Source organism: Danio rerio, chromosome 7 (assembly GCF_049306965.1).
Source record: "Danio rerio strain Tuebingen ecotype United States chromosome 7, GRCz12tu, whole genome shotgun sequence".
NCBI classification, from domain to species: Eukaryota; Metazoa; Chordata; class Actinopteri; order Cypriniformes; family Danionidae; genus Danio; species Danio rerio.
The window spans coordinates 6,825,712-6,845,141 of NC_133182.1; the positions used below are offsets into that span (position 1 = coordinate 6,825,712).

The window sequence follows — 19,430 nt, forward strand, 5'->3', positions numbered from 1 at the left end:
TTGTACTTTAAGACGCCTTGTAAGCATACTCTTTAATGTATTTATTATTTTAAGCAAGTACTGTACTATGAGTGATCAATTTTAATCATTTAATTTTAAAACACAGTAGACTCTCCAGTATGGGTGTGAGATGTATATGTCTGTACTAGTTTGTACATATTTCATGATTAATATTTCCTCCAAACGCAGAAGCAGATGGTCAAACTTTGATTGAAGATGACCAAAGCAAATTAAATAAATAAATAAATAAAATGTGTGGATAATTTTGCACTGATTAATTGTTCACCTTAAAAATAACAATGTGGCATAGAAAAAAATTCATTGTAAATTTTGATTTTTATTGTACTTTAAGACTCCTTGTAAGTATAGTTTTTAAAATGTATTTATTATGTTTGACCAAGTGCTGTACTATAAGTGAACTTCTTTTTATAACCTTAAAAACACAGTAGAAGTAAGACTAAACTCTTCAGTATGGGTGTAAGGTGTAAATGTTTACACTACGTTTGTACATATTTCATCATTTTAAAAAAAGAGACCACCACTGCAAAAGCAGATGGTCAAATTTTGATTGAATCTCACCAAAACAAACTATTTTTGTGGATTAATTTGCTTGAATGAGTTATTCACTTTAAGAATAACAATATTTGTGAGCTATAACAAAATTGTGTACTTTGATTTAAATTTGTACTGTAAGATTCCTTGCATATATATACTCTTTAATGTTTTTATATCTTTAACCAAGTACTTTATGTAGTTAACAATCCTTAATATTTTACCTTAAAAACACAGTAGGAGTAAGACTAGACTCTTCAGTATGGGTGTGAGATGTGTATGTTAGTACTAAGTTTGTTCATATTTCATAATTAATATTTCCTCCAAACACGGAAGCAGATGCTCAGCCCTTTATTTGAAGATGACCAAAACAAACACATTTGTGTGTGTGTGTGGATTAATTTGCACTAATTAATTATTCACCGTGACATAGTAAGATAAACGTTGTGATTTATTTTTATTTCCATTGTACTTTAAGACTCCTTGCAAGTATACTTTTACATTTCTTTATAATTTTTGACCAAGTACATTACTATAAGTGAACAATTTGTTGTAGTTTAACTTGAAAACACAGCAGACTAGACCCTTCAGTATGGGCGCGCGCATCAGCATGCAAAAGAATGAGCGATTCTGAAGAACGGAAGTGGACCGACCATTTTGAAACCCCGCACCGCCTAGGTAAGATGGAAGATTTTTTTCCTGTTTATATACATTAATCCTTAAATCGATTCGTTAATTCGTCTTATGGCATCGATAGCTAGCAATATCCGGCGAAGAACGGGATGATAATGCGGATCTCGCGGTGTGATTTAATAGAGAAAACCGCGGAGGGTTTGAGGGGGCGCGGGGGACACCCAAAAAATGCTCACAAAATGAGTCATTCAAGGATTTTTAAGGGGGGTGGAAGGAATGATAGCCAATATTTAATGAATACATGGTTATAAAACGCCAACAAACACTGATAGTGTCGATTGTTTAGCATGGGAAGTGTTTTGTAAACATCTGGTGCCAGAAACGTTACATTTAATAAACGCTGTTGTTGATGCTAACATTGAAAGGCTACATAGTGAACGGCTAGTCAGCGTTTCAGCACATCTTCACACCCAAATTCTCACTTAAATGGGATTTTCTAAGGATTAGCAGAAAGCATTCGTGATTTAGCGTGATGTGTGTGCTAATAACACACGAGCTGCTACATTGAGGAAGTGAGCGTGTTTACTCTGCGTCACCAGATTGCTTTTTATGGCTGCAAGTAACACATTCTTATTTACACCTTAAATAAATGTTTCATCGCGATCTTTGCCTGTTTTTGTGCCATATTCGTTCATTAATGTGTGTTGTTATGTTATGTGCTAATGTTAAAATTGAATTAGCATGACGTGTATTTTGTTTGTTTGTTTATTGACAGCATGATGATGATGATGACTTCCTTTTGTTTGTGAATTGTAAGAAAATCATAGAATGAACACGTTATGTTGTTTTCACGTTGGGGAAAACGATTATATAACTATTATAGGTCTGTATAACTGTTTCTAATAAACATTAAACGGTATTAAGTATGTTTTTAAAGTTAACTGTAACACTCATAGACTTGAGATCTTAAGATTGTATCACTTTGGCTTTGTCTGAGATCACAAACCTTCCTACTAACAAGCAAGCGATAAACAGTGTGAAAAGTCAAGCATGTCTGATTTAATTATTATAAGGACAATCCTTAAACTACGGGCGCTTTTAGCCTTTTCAAGTTGACTAAAATAAACGTGTTCAAAATTAACGTAACATCGCCTCATAAGTTTAAACAATTTGTCTACTTTTAAGGCCTGTAAGAGGACAAACTTGGATAAGAAGAGAAATTGTTCATATTTAACATTATTTTCCATCGTGAAATGAACAAATATCCTTTCCACCACATGTCAATATAAAGCTTTTACGCAATTATGGCAGTCAAACATTGTCTAAGATCATTTTTGTATCTAGGTTAACCAATCTTTCCACAATATTCCGTGCAAATGTCAACCTTGCCATGAAAAAATTAATGTATTCGCCAAAACAGCGAAGTCGTTTTTGCATTTTTTGTGTAGGCTTGTATTTTACAGTGCTTTAAAAAAATACTCAAAAATGTTTCTGTCTGTGTTTTCAAACTATTTTATTTAATTTACAAAAGTCACACAAGTGGCAATTCTGTCACATCCATAACGGAGAGATGTCACATCCATAACGAAGCTTTTTCCTTATAAAAGCAAAAATGTTAAATAAAATCAATCCTTTTTGTTCTATAGACAGCCGACTGTTACCCTTTTGATGATCATTGTAGAAAGTTTGTGAATTAAACTGCACAACCCAAAAGAAACACAAAGTATATTGTACACTTTAAACCCGCAGACTTTTTTGGTCACATCCATAACGCATGTTTATTTTCCTCATTTAAAACATAAAAGAAGTTTACAGATTGATATTTTTCTGCTCCCATAGTTCTGTGATTAGTTGTTCTGGAAAGTATAAACAAATGTTTCAATATAATGATGTTAACATAAACTTTCTCTGTGATTTTACGTTTGATATTTTACTGCAAATGTCACATCCATAGTGCTGGAATTGCTCATATACAATAATGATACATTTGCATATACATTAGTCACACTCTAAAACTTAATATTAATGTGGTTAAGAGCTTATTAGAAAGTAAATAAACTGAATTTGTATATTAAATAGCGCATGAACATATACACTGTGAATACACTTATAATGTGTGAGGAGAACTTTTAAAATATATATTTTTTAAATGTGTGGAAACACATTTCACCGATTAGCTTTGAATTGATACTAGCCTATCATGTATACAAAACACTCTTATTTACCTTAATTTTGTTTGGTTTTTATAAACATCTTTGAAGGTACAACATGTTTGGAAATGACATAGAATAAATGCATTTCCTTATCAAGCAATATTTATCTTGATTTTTCTTCAAGTGTTGTTAAAATGTAAATTCTCCATCTTGAACATGTTCTCAGATGGCACTGTTCATTTTCATAGAAATCGCCTATAATAATAATAATCTTTCACACAAACTTTTTAAAGTGACATTACAGTGTTGTGGAAATGACACAGATACTGTGCCACAGCTATATTTTGTATAAAAAATAATATTGATAATAGTGTCACATTAACAACTATAAAAATTTTAACTTATTTTACTAATGCTTAGTTAAAATACATTAATAGACGCCAGATAAATAATATTTTAACATGTTATTTTCATTTTTGAAGTTTAAAACTGGGTGTGCGACATGGTGAAAACAGTGATTTTGACACCTAAAAGGATATATATTTAATATGAAAAAAATATAATAGAAAGCTAGTAATTAAAAAAAAATAGGTTTTATTGTTAGTTTGACAAAAAAACGAGAAATTTGAACAGAATTATATATATTTTTTGGATATGATTAAAGGACATAAAAGTGCCTGACTGCCTGTAGTTAAAGAATTACCCATCAACGTTTTTAAGTGATTACTTATCAAAAAGTACCTACTTTTTGTCTATATTTATGAAAAACATGATGATATAATAATTGAATAGTGACCATAGATTGATCACATTATGTTGTGTTTCACTCAGGAACAACAATATAGCCATTATTCCCTCTCCCAGAGCCTGATTCCCTTTCCCTGATTCATATAAAACAATACTAGCAAAAGAAATCATGGTGTCACCATGTACCACGCACCTCAGTATTTTACAACACTCTTGATTGTTAATCATTCACCACTACCATATCTTATTTTTCAGAGTACTCGTATTTATCTTTTGATATCTCTGTACCATGGTAACTTTTTTTTTTTTACACAAGGGATTGCTTGGTATTCATTTTTTATAAATTTGTATAGTAACTTGTATGTAACTATTAAGTGCTACACCTATAGACCATCATAGTGTTGTAACATCTTGGCCACATCTGAACTTTCATACCTGTACAGGCGATAAACGGTGTGTGAAATATACCACGATATTGGAGAAATCTGATATTGCGATATTTTATTTTTCGGCAATAAATATTGCGACATGAATATCATTTCACAAGATAGTTTTTCGGGGAGTTTAACAGTATCCAGGTTCAGAAATTAAATAACCACAATAGAAAAAAATGCTTTTCTTACTTTTTGTCTTGTTTCTAGATCAAATATTACAAAATATTTAGAGCAAGAAAAAAATTGTTTTGTTTCCACCGTCAGAAGAAATAAGTCACAATTAAGAGATTTTAATTAAAACAAGCTAAATTTTCTACCAGCGGGGTCAGTGAAATAATCTTGTTTTTGCTAAGAAATGTAGATATTTGCATATCTTTGCAATGTGACTATTGCGGATGCGCACATTGTGATATTGATAGTAAAATGATATATTGTGCAGCCCTAATGTCTAATTTACATTTATAAAATCTTAAGCATAGTTTTTCAGTTTTACTTGATCAAAAAAGTTTTTAATTTAATTAGATTTGCATTCCAAGCCTTCAATAAAAACTTTACTTTTTATTTTTGATACAAAATTCTGCACAGTAATAGCAAAGAATGTGCACAGATTCTGTCTGCACCTGGACTAGGCATGGGCCAGTATAGGTTTCTAACGGTAATTTCACGGTAATGTGATTACTCCTCTAAAATATTTTCTTTTTAAGTGTCTGGGTAAAAACCACAACTTTTTCCATATTTTAAGAAACATTTTAAATATTTTGGTGCAGTAAACATGTCAGGCCAAATAATTAAAAACAAATCATTGACTTTTGCTGTCTTCATTAGTTTCAAAACACAGATTTCTTTACAACTTAAAAAAGGAATCTTTGGAGATCTTTCTTTTTAGATATGAAGTAAGCCACTGTACTTTTTAGGTCCAGAGCATGCTTGGATGTTGGTGTGTGTAAGTCATTTGTTTTTCACTAATGAATTGTGGACTCATAGCTTTTAATGTGGATGGCCTTTAATACTGGAGATACGGTTTCCCTACAAAACTAAATAAAACGGTCAGAAAAAAACACATAAAAAAACAACAACTTGCAAATACTGTAGTTATAACAGAAAATTTTAACAGTTTCAGAACCTTGACAAATCCAAACTGTAGTAAACCTTGAAACGTCCCATGCCTACCCTGGACATAAGTAACTACTAACTATCCATGTACTGTAAATACTTAACTATACACACAACCTAAGACTTTATATGTAAAAGTACTTGTATAGTCTGTTAGGTTATGTGTTTAGTTCTGTATTTATAGTATATGTATAGTTAGATTACTGCTCCAATTTGTTAGTATAGGCTTAAAATAGAGCTGAACGATGAAGCGTTTCTAAACCAAAATCACGATTTTTCAAAATCATAAAGCTGCGATTTTGATGCACAATCAAAAATGGTAACGAGCATAGTTTTTGACAGTTCGTAAGCTCATTACCCTGAACAATCTGAAAAATGTAACACAATCTAAATGTGAAGGTTTTTAAGGCCTTAGAATTATTCGTTCTTTGCACTTTAAATGGCAAAAACATTTGCTGTTTCAACCCTAATGTAGGGTATCTTCAGTGTTTTACTGATGTAAAATTGTTTGCAGTGTGTTTGGATTGTTAAAAGTTTAAGATTTTATCTATAATTTTTTATTTTGTGATTTTCTAGTAATTTATATATATATATATATATATATATATATATATATATATATATATATATATATATATATATATATATATAAAACATGGAAATGTTTAAGAGGTTTTAAATAAACAGCAGCATAGTGTAGCGTAGGCTTGTTACGATACTGTGACTTTAAAAACATCCATTTTCCGGTAATATTTGAGCACATTCTTAAACAGTGCTGATTTCCCATTGTGTTCAAGTGCTCAACAAAAATGACTGTGATTGGCCGTTAAGTAGGGCTGGGCGATTATTATTATTATATATATATTTTTTTTTTAAATTACGATTAATTCGAATTTACGTTTTAAGAGAATTTAATTTTATATTAAATCGAGGTATCGTGATTTTTTTTCTTTTTTTTTGTAATAAAAATATTCGCTACAATATAATTGCCCTAATGCGCTGTGGTTCACTCTCTGTATTACTCTGACTGACTGCCTATCTGGGTTTCAATCATGGTAGTGATGGACTAAACACAGAGACTGCAATGCATGAAGTTGTGGGTATGCATTGCAGAGCTGGTGCAACTACAACAAATACAAGCATTGTACACGATTGTCTTAAGTTGTGTATTTTTCCTTTCTTAATACCCTTGCATCAAACGCTCTTTGGTCCACTCTCTCACACTACTGCAGCGCTGCCTGACGAGGGGATTTACATTCAGACTAATGCAACAAGTAAAATCCTACATGACTTCACGCTTTACTAAGTCACGTCTGTGTGGATTGTCGAGACATATTCGCTTATCAAGTCGATAAACTCGGTCTCTCAACATGTATGAAGGACGTAAAAACCTGTCATGTGAAAAACCGCGCTGATCCTAGTTTGGTTTGAACTCGAGCAGAGGTGACCAGCTGTAGGTAGCAGTGAAAAGTGAAAGCACCCGTCCCCATGACGTCATTTACCGGACCTAGTTGAAACCCAGATATGCAGTCCGGCAGCATAATACAGACAGAGCTGCAAAGTGCATGAAATGATCAGTATTCAAAAGGGGGAAAAAGAAAGATAGAATAAATATTTTATATTAGACACACAACTGGTACTTGTATTTGCTCCTGCTATATGTCCACAACTTTATGCATTGGGTGAAATTAGGCTTTACAGTTTTAATGTTCAGTCCTTTTCTTCCGCTGTATCTTTTTAAGAAAAAGGCAGCAGCTTTACAACCGGTCATTCAATCAGAAGACAAAGTCAAAGCCGAGCTGATGGCCAATCCGCTTGTACTCAGTGGAGAACGTGATTCCATGAGTGTTTGCTTGTATATTGAGATGCCGTTGTGTTAAATTTTTAACCGGCGATTGAAACCCGGTTTGTCTCCCTGTCGGGCTTGGAGCATGTAGGGAGGTTTGGTGCCTTATTTGTTATTTTCGTTTTCTCCTGTGTTTGTTAGTAGGGAGGTAAGTTTTCTGTATTTTATTTTATTTGTTTTCTAGGGAAGTTTAATCTAATTTAGTTAGCTTGGTTTATTGTCATTTATTTTGGCTGAACCCCTCCTGATGTTATTTTTGCTCCTTATTTCTGTAAATAAATCATATTTTCTTGTTAATTCTTAGTGGTTGTGTTTTTGGTATATTTTGGGGAGAGAGAGCGCGGGGGCACCAGGGATTATATTTTTAATCCCTGTTATTTTGTTACGTTTTTGGTTACATCTCTTTTTGATTAAGGATTTTTAATTTAATTCGTAACAGTTCAGCAAAACTTGCAAAAACTACTTCTGTATTCCTGCAACTGCAATATTTACACTTTATTCAAATCTTCTGCAACGATATTTAACTCGTGAATTTGTTTTACATTTATTTACACCTTGACCGATTTTTGTATGACATGGCCATTAAAAACACAATGTTCCTTAACCAGATGGTTTTTCAAGTTACTTATAAAGAGAGTGTTACTTCAGTCATGTTGTTGTAATGTTTTAAGTTGACTAGTCACACAATTTAAAAAATCGTGAATCAGTCAAAATTTATGAAAAAACCTAGATTTTTTTTTTCCTTATCGCCCAGCCCTACTGTGAAGGTCATCAGTTCACCAAACTCACCGATGTTTACTCTGTGTAACCACAGATACGGGGACACTGGAGCATTTTAAAGCCCCGTCTATCAGCTGGTTTGTCTATAAGCCGACAATCAAGCAATCCACTGATGAATTGCAGCTTTAAAGCGCTCTTTTCGTTCCACTCTTTGTAGCGGGAATGACAATAAAGCTCAACTTGATTGTGATCTAAATGTTTTTTCCACTTGTTTCAGCACAATGGATAAGGGCCACACGGTTAAGCTCTTCGTAGGGAATCTGGCCTTGGACACCACACAAGAAGAACTTTCTGCCATTTTTGAGTCATATGGACAGGTGGTGAGCTGCAGCGTGTTGCGGCAGTTCGCTTTCGTACACCTGCAGGGAGAGGGCGCTGCTGAGCGGGCCATCCGGGAGCTTAATGGCCGCGAGTTTAAAGGCCGTAACCTGGTGGTGGAGGAGTCCCGAGGACGTCCACTCCACTCAACCAAGGTGTTTGTGGGTAATCTGAGCAGCATGTGCACAACCGAAGACCTCCAGGAGCTGTTTCAGACCTTTGGAAAAGTTTTGGAGTGCGATAAAGTGAAAGGTACGAGAGTATCAGGTAGTTTCTCCTACTACTCTACATTTCTCTACAATCTTAATAAAGCACAATATTTTGTTTTAGCATCGGTATTGCAATGTGATGTCAATGTCAATACACATCGCAATAATATGCAATGTTGAGTCTGCATTATTTTGTCATTTGCATGCATTTTTAAAGCCTGTCGACTGTATCATGATCATGATGCAAAAGCATTCAGGCATAATGAATTGTAACTTTAATAACAATGAGTTTTATTGAAATATTAGTAATTTTTTATTTTTCAGTTACTGCACCTGAATTAGGGCTGCAACTAATGATTATTTTTATAAACGATTAATCTGTCAGTTATTTTTGCTGATTAATCAATGAATTTGATAAAAAAACATTAATTTCCAAGCATTTATTCAAAAAAGCTCATCCCTGAGCTGTTATAATAACAACAACAATAATAATAATAATTAAATAAAAAACTAAGTATTTTTGTCCTGTTTTTAATCCAAATATCTAAATATTTTAATCAAGTTACAGTTGAAGTCAGAATTATTAGCCCCCCTCAATTATTAGGGCCTTGTTTATTTTTTCCCCCAATTTCTGTTTAACAGAGGGAAGATTGTTTTATCTTTGCCATGATGACATTAAATAATATTTGACTAGATATTTTCAAGACACTTCTATACAGCTTAAAGTGACATTTAAAGGCTTCACTAGGTTAATAAGGTGAACTAGGCAGGTTAGGGTAATTAGGCAAGTTATTTTATAACAATGGTTTGTTCTGTAGGCTATTGAAAAAATAATAAATAATAATAATTTTGTCCCAAAAATGTTTTTTAAAAAATTAATAACTGCCTTCATTGTAGCCGAAATTAAACAAATAAAACTTTTTCTAGAAGAAAAAATATTATTAGACATATTGTGAAAATTTCCTTGCTTTGTTAAAAATCATTTGGGAAATATTTAAAAGAGAAAAAAAAAAATCAAAAGGGGGGCTAATAATTCTGACTTCAACTGTATATACTAGACACATGAAATAATATAAGAAATTGTCTTGTTTTCTGAAAAAAAAACACCTCAAAATTAAGTGATTGCTTTCTTAAAACAAGTTAAAATATTTGCGAAATGGTTAAGAAAAATAATGTTAATGAGATATAATCTCAAACAGAAGTTTTACCAGTTCACATAAACGTGTCCTATAAAGTGAGATGGTTGTCGCCATGTTTACTTGCGGCCGCTAAATAATTATTTAGTGTAAACGACTCAGAAAAACTTGACTAAATACTTGGAGAGGACGAAATCAAATCTAAATTGGCTGCAGAATATTTGTACACCATAAGAAATGGGTCTACACGATTTATTCTTGTAATTATTTACATTTTTAGAGATTGCTTTTATAATTTTTTTTCTTTTCTTTATTTCTCAGTTGCTGTATATTTTATTAATTTGATGATATCAGTAGGTTACATATTTTATACATCTAAAATGTTTGGCAATACTCTACAAAATGTCATGCCAACAAAGCAACCTGAACTTGAATAAGATCGGGAGAGTAGCAGATTTAACCTGTCAGTGGGTGCACGTGGCTCCTGAATAGCATAAAAGACAAATAGTGTTTTTTTTATTTTTTATTTTAACTGGCAAATCAGCGGTCAACAGCGCTCAATTGTTAGTGAAAAATTAGTGTTTTTACTAAATCTACAAATTTTCAGTACACATTAGTACTGAATTCCAGTATCGTGTCACCTGCATTGAACATGACTGTGTAAAACAGTCAATTTTTGAATATCACTTTAAACTTTTTAGTGTAAGTGAAATATTAAGTGGGCGAGGCAGTGGCGCAGTAGGTAGTGCTGTCGCCTCACAGCAAGAAGGTCGCTGGTTCGAACCTCGGCTCAGTTGGCGTTTCTGTGTGGAGTTTGCATGTTCTCCCCGCGTTCTCGTGGGTTTCCTCCGGGTGCTCCGGTTTCCCCCACAGTCCAAAGACATGCGGTACAGGTGAATTGGGTAGGCTAAATTGTCCGTAGTGAATGAGTTTATGTGTGGGTGAATGTTTCCCAGAGATGGGTTGCAGCTGGAACGGCATCCGTTGCATAAAAACTTGCTGGATAAGTTGGCGGTTCATTCCGCTGTGGCAACCTCGGATTAATAAAGGGACTAAGCCGACAAGAAAATAAATGATGAAATATTAAGTACAGTAAAGACTTTCATGGTGCTACATATGTTGAGGTATGAATTACAGAGGCACTTGATTTAAAATTAAAAATGCTTTAAAAAGTCCTTAAACCCCTTGAATAAGCTGTTCATGAAAATGTAGGAACCCTGAGTTATAAAATAATAATAAAGTAGTATGTTATTTTTCCACAGGTTATGCCTTTGTACACATGGAGAACAAGGAAGATGCACTACAGGCTATTGAAGCACTGCACGGGACATCCTTCAAAGGACGACCGCTATCGGTGGAGCTCTCAAAAGTTCAGCCAAGCAAGCAGACTCCCACTGGGAAAATCCCATGTGTAAGCTGCGGTAAACAGGGTCACTATGCAGGTGAATGTCCAGCTGGTAAACCCACCCTGGAGCAGTACCAAAGCCAAGCTGCTGTGTTAGCAGCTGCCGCTGCTGCTGCTGCCGGCCTTCCACTGCAGGTACAACAGAGCGTCCACAATTCAGTCTACAACACCTCCACCTTTGACCCCACCTACGCTGCTCTGACTGGACTCACAGCTGCCGGTGCACGGGCAGAAGGTGGAGCCGCCGTGGCACCAGCTGTCTATGGAGCGCTAGCTAGTCAAGTGTACGGGACAGCGGTTGCCAATCAGCTCTACGGTGGGTCGGTTGCAAATCAAGCGCTGAACAGTAGTGCGGCTGCAGCTGCGGCGCAAGCCTATGGCACTGTTAACCCTGCGCTGTACGGGCAGATGACCAGCGGTGCGGTCGCGGCGGCAGCAGCAGCTGCTGCTGCATATGGTCCACAGGTAGGCTTTCTGGTAGGATCACATTTTCTTGTTGCGATTAGTTGCTAAAGATTAATCTGGTCTAATACCATATATTGTGATGAAAGCTTCAGCATATTCCTTGCTGCCAATTAAGCATATGCTAAGGCTTTTACCGCGATATCACCATATATTGATTTAATAAATATTACCATATGTCTATCCACAGGTTTACACACAAGCAGTAGGAAATCCAGTTTTCCTAACTGCAGCACCAAGTATGGAGGTACCGGCTGGCGCCGCTGCCGTTAACCCAGCGTATACGGTAGCACCGGCTCTCTACAGTGCAACCCCAGCTTATGGGGCTCTGGGGGCTGCTGACCCAGCAGCTATCTTTGAGGCAGCAAGGGCGCACTACTTTGCACAAGGACAGCAAGTGCTTGCAGAACAGCAACAGGCCAGCTCAAAGTCTGGAGAGAGGGACCGGAGTCCTCTAAGAAGATCTGCGCCTCTACTGCCAGACCCCGTCATGAAACCGTTTATATATCAGCGGGCCAAGCGCAGAGCCCTGTTGCCTACACCAGCGGGCCGTGAAGAAGCCGCCGCACAGGAGGATGACCCTGTAGCCAGGTGAGTCAACTGGAATAAAAAACACACATGCTGCATCCCAATTTGCTTATAAAGTCCCAAAATCATATAGTATGTTGAAATAGGACTGGGCTGATAAACGATATTTCATCGAATTGCGTCAAAATTTATATCTAGAACAATGATAAGCTTTGGACCTTTTGACTCTATAATGATCTAAGAGCCAATCACACAGCTGAAATGTGCAACAATGGGAATCTAAAAATGTGTTTATTAGAAATGTACCGGATTTTCGGTCACCAAAAATGTATGGGCTGAAAATATGTTATGCCATTTAGGGCGTACTCGCACTATGCTATCTGAACCGTGCCCAGGCCTGTTTCCAGGATCTTTTGAGAAGTGTGAGTGCTCTGAATCGGGCTAAGGCACGGTTCACATGGCCGGCCTTGGCCTGGTTGGAAGAGGTGTGCTTGAGCGCGGTTCACTTGGGCTTTGGCGTGGTACGTTTGTAGTGTTGAGTGCACAACGCGCCTGAGCCCGAAACTGAAAGCGAGACGTGAGTGTTACGGGACTGCTTCAAATGGATTTATCAATCATTCTTACTGTTAAGTGAATGCAAACGGTCATAGTTTATTAAAGACGCAAACCCCGCACTGCACGACAGTTGCACCTTCAGCAAACCTCCTAATTCCTGCAGCACGAGGGCTTTATGATGGTTGATGATTGTCAAAAGTGGCTGATCTGTTCGGCGAAATATTTGACTGCTTGTCACCACGTCCCTAAGGACTGTTTGGCGAAATATTTGACTGCATGTCACTGCATCTCAAACAACTAAAACGATATAACTAGAGAAATCTCTATTGTGCTGAGCGCAAGCTCTTACTGAACAGTGCATCATCGATGACGTAAGCGTGCCCAGGCCCGAATGTAATGTGAGTGCGGGCTGTCTGGGATGACGGGACTTTTAAACCTGGAAGCATTAACAACTAATATCAAAATATATATTGTTATCATTTAATATAGAAAATAATTATCGAGATTGCATTTTTGGTGTATCTATATGCCATATGTTGAAATGAGTATTCCAAAGTTACATGGAGGGTCTGTTTGGTCTGAAGTTTAGATCTGTGCACACTCTTGATGGCTAATATTGGCCACAATTGAATAAAAAAAAACAATTCGATTAGAATTACAAACTAGCCATGGCCTGGGATAAGATTCTGATGGTATGATAACCTTAGATAGAAATAAAACAGTTTCACGATATTCACGATATCACTCCTCTAAAATAAATCCTTTTTAAATGTCTGGCTTAAAAAACTACTTTTTAAACACAATATATTTTATTTGAAGAACCATTTAAAATATTTTTGCAATGGTAAACATGTCAGGCTAAATTATTATAATTTATTTCACGTTTTTGTGTTATATCAGCTACAACGTAAACTTTTATAAAGACGTGTTTGGTCATTAACTTCTGAATGCATAATTATGCAAATGCCTGAGGAGATTTCTCTGCAAGGAAGACCCATGAATGACAAGATTAACCTTTTGCTCCAATATGGTAGAAAATTAAATATGAAAAAAATGTGTATAGAATGATTGACAAGGCACATAACTAAGCAAAATAACAATGCTTTAGGGGCTGATCACACCAAACGTGCTTTTTGCGTTGAGAGGCGGATGTTTTGAATAGTTTACTTAGGGGCCGATCACACAGAACTTGCTTTTTTGTTTTAAAAACACGAGGCGCACCACACTGCCTTTTTTGTTGACAATAAAATAATAAGCGGAGTGTGCCTTTTATGTCAATAGGAAATGACTAAATCAGTTGTGTATTGTGCTCGAGTGTTGCTGTTGATAATAATATGATTTTAAAATGTAATAATATTGTGATATTCATAATTTGTGAGTCATATAGCATCGGGAACACTCAATACAGTAACCATTAGTCTCTCCTCCATCTTCAAAAGTATCTGTAGTTGTCTTGACAACACAAATACTGCAGGCACCTTAACGGAAACCCCGCCTCTGCTTTCATTTGATTGGAGAATGAACCAGACGAGACTGACGTAAATAGTTTTTTTCCGCTCAGAGTTTACCTTTTTCAACTGCGAGCACATGGCGCGCAACAGCTAAAATGCAAGGTGTGGCATGCGGTTAAAGCACGAGGTTCGCAGGGCACATAAGCAGCATGCAAAACGGTCTCGGCCGTTTGTAAACCATTAAAAAAAGGCAAAAAAAACATGTTCACTGTGATCGGCCCCTAATGAACCCAAACGCCCAGCAAAAAGTAGAGGTGTGAACCTACACTGGTCTCCTGGTTTGTTTCGGTTACGATTATCATGCTATCAATTCATTTCAATGTAATATCTTGGTGAATCAGTGCATTGACGATGCTTTCCATACACAATTTTATATTTTACTTCACCGCGCAACAGTTCTTATTAAAATATATCATTTTTAAATACTTTTAAATGTATACAATACAATCTTGTCGTTCAATACAAGCGGTCAGATATATGAACTGTACCTGCTGAAACAAAACACTGCATCAAACAAAACTCAAGTACATACACAGAACAACATGAGCATTTATAGCAAATAAACAAATGTATCCCACTTGCTTTTTGATCGTTGTTAAGCAAGTTGTTAAACACCTATGATTGGTCACACGCTCAACAGAAAGGGCTGCGATTGGCTCTGGTGTGCTGGCGCTGTTCACCTGTTAGTAACATTGATAAATGGTAGCGGTGACGGCTGATCCATGATAGACGCGGTAGTTAAAACCCGCTTTGACGACACGCTTTTGTCTGGATCCACAAGAATCGCTACAACAGCCGAGAGGAGAGGAAACATCACACGTCAAGAGAGAGAAATGGAGATTACTTTCATTTTCTCCAGAAGTGACATAGGGGCTTCAGCTGTAACAGTGAAAGATTGTCTAGCAAACACACACGCAGGGAATTGTGCAAAGTTTTTGTGTTTTTATTACTCATGCTTGCCTCCCTCACTATAGTTTTCTACCGCAACATAGCGCGCATGACATAAATGACATTGATACATAACCTATAGGATCTATTACTGTACCAATATTAAATTGTCTGCATCGCGGTGCACCGAAGAAACAATTAATTTTGACACCCCCAGCAAAAAGCGTTACGTCAGTCTCATGTCATTTTCATTCTCCAATTGAATAAAAGCAGAGGCAGGGTTTCTGTTGAGGTGTCTGCAGCGTTTGCAGGGCTCGAAATTGCGACCATTTTGGTCGCATATGCGCCCGAAAATTAATCTATGCGACCTAATAATATATTTTGGCGCATTAGTGCGACTGCAGATAATGGTTGTAGTGCGACCTGTTTTGATTTTTTGTAAAAACGTGCTGAATCGCTCTTCCCTGCCGCTATATTGGTTCATATTAGCCGTCAATCACTCAAGGTATTCCGCTGTCAGATGACAGGGAAGGAGCTTTTATGACCACGGGGAATACAAACGGCTGAAGAATGAAAACTTAAAGCACACAGGTTTGCAAACCCAACCTAAAGTTGAGTCGCAGAAGAGAGCGATCATGACACGTGATGGATATCTGCCAGCTGAGATCAATCGAGTACGTGCTTTTTGGAGAAAGCGCCCGAATCTCGATGCGTTGCGTTCACTGCGTAATCAGCGCAAATGTCTGCTAAAAGTCAAATCTAATACTGTACATATCATCGCCAAAGAAGCTCGCCTTTACCAAGTTTACACTGAAACTGCGGCTCATCATAACAAACAGCGGTTTTGCGCCGGTGGTCACAGCAAGAATCCTGCTCAACCTGCTCATATATTGGGTCGGCTGACTCGCCTGCTTTCCACTAACACAGAAAAATGAAGATCAGCTCAGACTGAACCTTTAAATTGACACAAACTGAAACCAAAACTTTTAAAGAGTGATAGAAGTGAGACTTTACTTACTTTCTTTTTCGTCTATTCTTTTTTGAGGTGTATATTATTTTTTAATTTGTTTACTGATGACTGCTTTGCAGCTTTTAGCATTGAATTGAATTATTTATTATAATCTTTTATTCGTTTTGTAGCAGAAAAATTATTTATTAAATTGACATTCATATAAAACAGCAGTACAAAATAAATATTTCTTACTGCAATGCTTCATTTTTGTTTGATGCAAAATATACATTTATTTTTCATAAAGTAACAGACTTTTTATAGCAGATATTCATGCACGTTCAAGGCGGTTCATTGTTACTATTATTGTCATTTTCATTATCATTAATATTCTATAATTATTAGACATTCAATTTGGAATTATTGCACACAAATATCAAGTCATCACAGCATTAGTTAGATAGTTGTTTCTGGTTTTTGTTAGTCCTATTGATGTTGTTTTAAAATACAATAAATACTATTTGCAGCGGTGCTCATTCATTTTTGGTGGGTGCTCCTAAATTTTTTTTGGTGCTCCTAAATATTTGAAGTTGGGAGCACCGGTGCTACCAAGTAAAAAAGTTAATTTCGAGCCCTGGTTTGCGTTGTCAAGATGACTATGGAGACTTTTAAAGATGGAGGAGAGACTAGTGATCCCTGTTTCAAGTTATACAGAGCTGTATTACTTTATAAATCTTAAATATCAAAATATTATTAAACATTACAATTATAACAATATCAACAGCAGTGCTCGCGCACAATACGCTGCTGATTCAGTCATTGCCTAGTGACATAAATGGTGCCACACGTGTTTTTTTTTTCTCAACAAAAAAAAAGAAGTGTGCTCTGCCTTGCGTTTTTGGAATGTAAAAGCACGTTCGGTAATAAGCAAGTAGTATGTTCCAAAGCTTGCATGCTCAATTTTATACATTGTTTTTCACAATAGAAGCATATACTTTTATGATGTAGTGCTAGGTGGCAAATTGGGATGCAGCAACAATAAATGATCACATTAAAATTACAAATACTGGCTGTCGTGGTACCAATTCACAGTGGTGACGTGGTGTGTGTCTGTGTGTTTGTTTGTGTGTGAAAATGTGTTTCCGTGTTTTGTTTGTTTCCCTGTCCAATGGTGTACACATGCGTCTGTACATGCATGTCTATGTGATTTCTGTCTCTTGTCTGCGTGGATGTGCATGTGTGTTTTCCTCTCCCGTTTCCCCCAGATACTATGCGGAGTACTACCAGCAGTACCAGCAGCTGCAGCAGTATCCTCAGTACCAGTACGCGTACCCCGCTCACAGCGCACTCGCGGCCATGTCCGCGCTGCAATCTCTGCCCGGTGTGTCAGCTCAGCAGGTGGCGACGCTCGACTCGCTCAGGCCAGTGCTGCCCGCCGCCCCCGTGCCTGCCGCTGCCGCCATCGCCATGGCAACACCCCGCGTGTATGAGCCACCGCCGATTCCGCCGTCGCACAAGGAGCCCCTCCTCCGCCGCCCCGAACTCGCCCTACACACCCCTGAAACACCCTTCCGATAGTGTGCTCCACGTCCTCTCTGCCTCTCCTTTCTTTGTGCTGCAAGTGTGTGTGTGTGTGCGTGTGTCAGAAAGAATCCACAGGTGTTTGTTTATGACGTGTGTGTGTGTGTGCTTGGGTTTAAGACGGTGGCCGTGTCGGTTTTAACTACAGACTGGAGTCTCTAACCTTGGTTCTGATCACACACACACACCAGTCAGTCAGGGCTGAAAAGGGAAACTGCATGCTCTCATTCCTGCACACTTAACCAACATAGTAACACATCGTCTGTTTTAAAGAAACCTTCAATCCATCGCCGATTAGTTTTGAAGGTGGGGGGGGGGGGGGGTGGGGGGGGGGGTAGGTTAGGCACCTAGCCATGATGATGCTTTGTAACTTTTTATATTCCTAAGTGTTTGTAGTCTATATAATGAATACTGGACTTGATATTTTTTTTTAAATACTGCTCGACGATAGAGTTCTATAAACTAAACCAGTTTACACGTTATTTTAGTTACGACTTCAGAAGCATAAGTTGAATGTATGTTTACTCCAAAGGTGTGTGAAGTGTAGGACCAGGGTTGGACAGTATTTTTTACATGTCTTTTGTGTGTGTTTCTTGTTTTTCTCTGGGACTGTGGTGTAGCGTGTACGCTTTCCATTGGTTGTCCTGACAGGAACGCACACGTGTACACGTGCACAGGGAAGCAACCTCGATCCACACGCACATGCATACACATCCCTCACACGTCAGACGGGAGAAACTTTTAGTGATGACCTCTTACCCCCACCCTTCATCCCTGTCCACCCATCCCGAAAGCTGAAAGACACTGTGACTCTCTCCCCTCCTACTTTAATGTAGCTACTTCCATAGATATGGCGATTATTTGGGAAACAACCAAGCAGAGGAAGGTGTAGCTAGTCAGCTGGGATCTGTCTAATGGGAGCGTCTTCATGCTCGCCAACTTAACTGCCATGATGCATTGTAGAATCTGTTTTTTTTTTTAAACATGTCTTTTTATTAATGCTATCATGTTTTTATAAACCGTGACAAGGGACTCAAGTATCCATAGAGACGTACTCCTTTTAATTTTTTACTTTTGTTTACACCTGCAAGAGGGACGACGTGTTCTTTCTTGTGGCTTTTTCCACAGTGATTGTTTATAGCCAAACTTCTCTTTTTTTTTATATATATATCTAGAAAAACAGCCAAAATCATGAGTGGCCTACGATTCTTATGCCTTAGTAGTGAAATGTATTAAAGTTTTGCTCTATTTTGTAGTCTTACAATGTGAAACTGGAATTAAGGCTACGCGGAAGTGCTGTATATTATGTGGTGCTGTGATTTGGGATTAAATGAATTGGGAGATTCCTATCAGTTTCTTTCAGTCTTCCTGCTCATTTCGCTGCTGCAACCTCATAGATGACCCTCACTGCATTTCTCTCCATCTCTCTTTGCATCTGCCTCTCATTTAGTGACAGTATTTCATCCGTTTGTCATCATGCCCCTGTTCGCACATACGTGCTGAGGATGCCAGTGTGTGAATGTGATCTTTAGAAAAATGTGTTTGCATCGACATTCATGTCTGTTGTTTCTATCACAGTAACTTTTGTTGCCGCAAGTGTTCTCGAACGAGAAGACTTAAAGATCTGTAC

The 19,430-nt window shown here is 37.1% G+C and overlaps 1 protein-coding gene across 2 annotated transcripts; it reads left to right on the forward strand.

Annotated features, from left to right (window-relative positions):
• Positions 1 to 1,190: 1,190 nt before the first annotated feature.
• rbm14b (RNA binding motif protein 14b) lies at positions 1,191 to 19,152 on the forward strand. 2 transcript variants are annotated; one of them, NM_212808.1, is given in 5 exon segments: positions 1,191 to 1,230; positions 8,476 to 8,828; positions 11,184 to 11,791; positions 11,979 to 12,379; positions 17,485 to 19,152. In NM_212808.1, coding segments are annotated over 4 exon segments (1,671 nt in total). In that variant the 5' UTR covers positions 1,191 to 1,230; positions 8,476 to 8,479; the 3' UTR covers positions 17,798 to 19,152.
• Positions 19,153 to 19,430: the final 278 nt, after the last annotated feature.

Excerpts from the sequence above, each read along its gene's own strand:
- rbm14b (XM_021477448.3), top strand. The coding sequence starts at position 8,480 with ATGGATAAGGGCCACACGGTTAAGCTCTTCGTAGGGAATCTGGCCTTG. Across the intron at positions 11,804-11,978 it reads GTCCACAGGTAGGCTTTCTG|GTTTACACACAAGCAGTAGG; the intron begins GTAGGATCACAT and ends GTCTATCCACAG. Across the intron at positions 12,380-17,484 it reads GAGGATGACCCTGTAGCCAG|ATACTATGCGGAGTACTACC; the intron begins GTGAGTCAACTG and ends CGTTTCCCCCAG.